This window comes from Etheostoma spectabile, chromosome 13 (genome assembly GCF_008692095.1).
Source record: "Etheostoma spectabile isolate EspeVRDwgs_2016 chromosome 13, UIUC_Espe_1.0, whole genome shotgun sequence".
Taxonomy (NCBI): domain Eukaryota; kingdom Metazoa; phylum Chordata; class Actinopteri; order Perciformes; family Percidae; genus Etheostoma; species Etheostoma spectabile.
In genome coordinates, this window is record NC_045745.1 from 13,419,021 (window position 1) to 13,424,239 (window position 5,219).

At 37.2% G+C, this 5,219-nt stretch overlaps 1 protein-coding gene across 2 annotated transcripts in view; it reads right to left on the bottom strand.

Moving 5' to 3' along the window:
- doc2b (double C2-like domains, beta) overlaps positions 1 to 5,219 on the bottom strand; it is a gene marked incomplete at its 3' end in the record, with an annotated part of 119,460 nt that overhangs the window by 45,517 nt on the left and 68,724 nt on the right. The window contains 1 exon segment of one of the 2 annotated variants that reach the window (XM_032534256.1): positions 1,042 to 1,065. Within the exon segment in view, the coding sequence (XP_032390147.1) occupies positions 1,042 to 1,065 (24 nt within the window). 2 annotated transcript variants of the gene reach the window in all.

Consider the following 5,219-nt stretch of genomic DNA (forward strand, 5'->3'; position numbering starts at 1 on the left):
TTTTTTTTTAATCTCCAGGAAGCTAAACTAAACTAGCATTTAAACTAGTTTGGGAGCTATTGGGTGGTACTGTAACTTGCTTTTGCGCTACGGCTGCATGCTTTTTCTTTTTTTTCTTTTTATCTCACATGGTGAAGAAGCCAAACATAGAAGATGTAGCTAGGGCAACTGCTGCTTTCAAACAAAGATGTTTGTGCTGAGGTGGGAGGACATATGTACCTTTTTTGTTGATATTTCAATGTTGTGCTCTTCATATTTGCACTCGTTCCTATTGTGTACTGCAACTGCTGCACAACAATTTACCTTGGGGTGAATAAAGTTCTGTCTTATCTAAACCTCTGTTAATGTTGTTAAAGGGTTTTTGTGCCTTTTTAGTTGGCAGAGAGCACACACACAAACACCTTTTTATATTACGTTTTTAATCATAAACAAGTGTAGAAGTGTTTTTTACACTTGTTTTTTCATCAACTGTAGATTGATATGTGAATTGAAATGCAATTTTAAATGTGGCAGAGAAAGATTAAACTAATTACAAATTTAACAACTCTCTGAAATTGTTAAAGGGCTTTTTGGGCAAGGCAGGATGCCACTACTGTAAGCAGAAGAAAGGTAGGTTCACCAAAAGTATAAATTACCACAACTAATTACAAATTACTACCTGAACAACATTGATTCATGATGGATGACAGCATCTTGTATAATAAGGATTGAGTGTACCTTTTTAATTCATCAGTTAATTGGTTGACCAGTGTAGTCAATCACTACATTGCCTTGCACACTCTTAACAATTATTAAAGTAGTCGCTGAGTAATAATTCAGAATATAGATGACCAAACAACCAGATATGAATGGGGCAAACAACACAGTCAAAGCATTAAACATACAGTATTCACAAGAAAGAGTTCTTTGTTTTGTTGGAATTACATTAGAAGGGTTGGTTTCTATCAGGGTTCACTGGGTCTGGGTGTGGGTTGGATAAGACTAAGTATTGAATAATACTGTAGGGACAGGTTGGGATTTGAGCTTATCTCAGTGGCTTACCTTCTTGTATCTGGGGACAGGAAGCTGTTTTTTCCAGCACACATAAAGCAGCAACACACAGAGACGATGCGAGCATGCAAAAGAGTAAAAGTGGAGGAGAAAAAGAAAGATAGCATTGATCATGTGAAATCAAAGTGGAAGCAATTAAATGAACATGCAAAAACTAAAAGAAGTAGAAGCAGTTTGGTCTTCACAGCTCAGGGCACTGCTAAACTATATTTACAGGGATAATATACTGTAGCTTGATAGAGGGTGATGTAAATTGGAGTAATATTTTTATATTTAGATTATCTTATTTGATTGTGCACTTGTCTATTGTAAAGACTCAGGGTAGGTCAAGCCCAGGCTTTTTCCTGTCCTTTTTCAAACAGGTCTAGTGTGTTTCATGTTAAACTTTGTTTTTATTCTTTTTTTTTGTAAAAGCGGTTTGTAATTTGGTCATAAAAATACTAGTCTCTTGCCGTTCCTTAAATTTGTCTGACAATGTCCTGGGACGTGTACTTATGTCTCAGTATATAATTTTTTAATTGTATAATACAAATATTTGATCACAAAAAAAAGAATTCTGATGATTTCGGCATCAGCCCTTAGAAACAGAAGTTCCCGAAGATCATTGTCTTTTGAGTAAGACATTTTTGTGGGTGTCTTTGTGTAAATCTCTTTTCTTGTGCCGGCCGCATTATAGAAACGTCATTTCATTTCATTTCCTTTCATTTATTAGGATCCTCATTAGCCGTAGCTTATTTTCTTGGGGACCACAACGAACACTCTATACATGATGGTTCACAATCACAAAAACAAAGACACTACAAAAACAGCTGCAGCAACACATAACACAGGACCCAGCTCTATTCAGTAAAAAAATAAAATCATTTAATATACGTATATAGTGGTCATACTCAGATCTTTCTCTCAAGCAAAAGCAACAATACTACATTGTAAAATCACTGTTACAAGTAAAATTCCTGCATTCAAAATCCTATTCAAGCATAAGCACAAAGGCATCAGCACCAAAACATAATTAAAGCAGTAGTCATCATGCAGAATGGCCAACCTCATGTACACCACACTACTGAACTTCAGGCTAGTGATGCATCAATGTGTTTATCAACCCAATATTACAGCTGGCAAAGGTGATTATTTCCTATACTACTGGGTAGCTCAAAATCATTAGCTGAGGAGAGCTGTTTTGCCAGGAGATGTTGTTTTATTGATATTTTAAAGCAATTTTTTACTGTTCTCCTGAATTGTATGCCCAGGTAGAGAGTTCCATGTAATGCGCTGTACATTGCAGTGTTCTTCACCATATTGATTTTAACTTTTGGTAATGTGAATCTACCTCCAGTAGCATACCTGGTATGGTAGTCATACACATCTCAGCTCAACCATCGCTGTTTATGTAATAACCTTGGCAATTCAGTAACTGAAATCTTTATTAAATTAAGCAAGGATGAGCAATTGCTTACTTCAAAGCAGACGAGGATCACTTCAGCAGGCGTTTCTGCCCACAAACTTTCACACAATTCCCTGATAATGGCAGAGAAATTTAGTAGAAGTTTTTAACACATAACACCTCCACATGGTAAGTAGTACTCACTACCAGGTTCACCGACACTGACAGTAAAAATAAATAACGTAGAGGTAGATAAGATTGGAGTCAGGACCTTGTTAGCCTAGCATAAAGACTGCAAGCATGGTGGGAAACAGCTAGCTTGGCTCTGTCCAAAGATAAAAAATAAACGCCTCTAAAGTTGGGAGATCAAAATCTTAGCAATTTGAATGTATGTAGCATATTTAAGTCTTGTTTTCACAGTTGGGTTTGGTACCATCGTGCCTGTACAGAAACTTTAACAAAAACCTGTGCTCACTGACCAAATGTGGCAAACAGGTTGTTTCTAGAAAATCTGGGCGGATGGATGAACTGTTGTACATCAAGAAATAGTTACATCATGTTGCCCCTTTTAAAAGACAAATTGCTGTTTTTACACTTCTGTTTCTGTACAGATTAAACAAACAAGACACGTGTTAATTAGTACATTTTAGAGGTGTTGGTTGACCTATTTTGAACTTTGCACGGAATCAGGCTGGCTGTTTCCCTTCTTCTTCCTCCAGTCTTTTTGCTACGCTAGGTTAACCCCATCCTGAATCCAGTTTTTTTTACTTAACAGTAAAGAGGTTTTATATTTATCTTCTTATTTCACTCTCATAAAGGAAACAAATACACATATTTCTCCAAATTTTGAACTAGTCCTTTAAGCTGATGATGCACAAACTTCAGTACCCTAAAAGGCAGATATTAATCTGCCTTTTGTTCTAAATTGTTTTAAATATAAATGCCTTAGTCTAAGACTTGACAGCAGCAGTATTAGCTGTTAAGATATGAATCACAATTGATTTCTCGCTGTGTCAGTGGAATAGAAGCTTCTTACTTCATCCTTTCTGAATAGCCTTGTGGGAATGTCTGTTTGACATTTCATCAATATTTAGTGACAAGTTGAACAATAACAATAAAGTAGGCTATATATCAGATTTTATGCGGGAATAAAAAATGAAGACAAGTTGTTTTATAAAAGCCTTTTTATGTAAAGTCAGCGACACGCAAACAGATACAAAAGATAATGACTACAAGAGGGCAACACGTCTCTAAGAAACAGAGTGTGTGTGTGTTTGTGTGTTTTCGTGTGTGTTTTTGTGTGCTCCCACACGAGTGTGGGTGTACCGGGCAATGAAAGGGCAGTCTGTTGTAGAAGGAAGAGAATGAAAGACTGCAGTGGAGTGTTAAGATAGGTTGTAGTGTAGGTGGTGCTGAATAACAGGTCTTGTGTCTGCAATTGAATGGTGAGACAGAGTCTAATTCACTGATAAGGGCAGGGAACTTGTTTTACTATGGAGGAGGTGCCGCCTTAGAAAAAGAAAAAATCCCTGCTCATAAGGTAGTGCTTTTTCTTTGGCCAAGTCAAGACCTGTCACGATGGAGGTGAACATCGCCTGCTCCATGTGTACAACATTTATTCAGCAGCCTGACCCGCGGTCATTCTTGCTCCTGCTGCTACGGGGGCACACATGAACAAAGAAAGAGAAACTCTTTCAATTTTTAACATGCAGGGCTTTAACATGTTTCATTGCAGTGTGCATTTTTTCACAAGTCAAAGCGGACTATTGTAGATGATAGACAATCAGCAACTTGCTACACCTAAACACAGGGAGATGCAAAACAGACCTCAGACCAGCTGGGACCTGCTACCAGCTGAATAAAAAACACATTGCAAAAGTCAGGTGTGAGTGAAAAACAGTGTTGTGGATGCCAACAAAATGCTGCAAGCCTCCCAGGCTGCTGTGTCCCGAGGTCCAGGAGATTGAAGATGACAGAGTTCTTGTCAGCGGTTCAATATGAGAGCCACCTGGGAAATAATTCATACTTCTGTCTTAGACACACTATAATAATCTTGCATATTCACCACTATACTCATACATATATATATATTTATCTCTATATATATATATATATATATATATATATATATATAATATATATATATAATATATATATGTATATGTGTGTGTATATATAGGGTATACCTATACCCTAGGGTATAGGGAATAGTCATGTATATGAGAGAGTATAGTATCTCATGTGAGCGAGTATAGTATCTCATGTGAGCGAGTATATGTGTGGTGTGTGTGTGTGTGTGTGTGTGTGTGTGTGTGTGTGAGTGAGGGAGAGTATAATAGTGTGTGTAAGGATCATATAGTGTGATGAGGTGTGTAGTGTTGTAATATCATATCCGCGGGGCTTGCTGCTTTGAAAGTACAGCTAACACCAACTCAGAGGAACAAGGAACATTTAATCAAGCAGCAGAAACTAAGGACAAAAACAACCTTGTGGGACAAAAAATGTCAGGGGTATTTCTTCTTATTTACTTTCTTTTTTAGGGTCAGGTTTTGTTTGTGGAAGTAAATGGTAATGAGGAAAACATTGCTATCTTTTTTTCACTGATACACCGCAGTGTGTTCAGAGAATTGTGAGGGAAACTGACAATTTGGGACATTGTCATTTTGTAAAGATTATTTTCTGAGCTTAATGGTTATATTCAGACAGTCTCTTTCTTGCTCTCATTAAGGTCTGCAAATCCGTCTCTTCTTGTTGTCCCTAAAACACGGCTCAAGAGTAGAGGGGA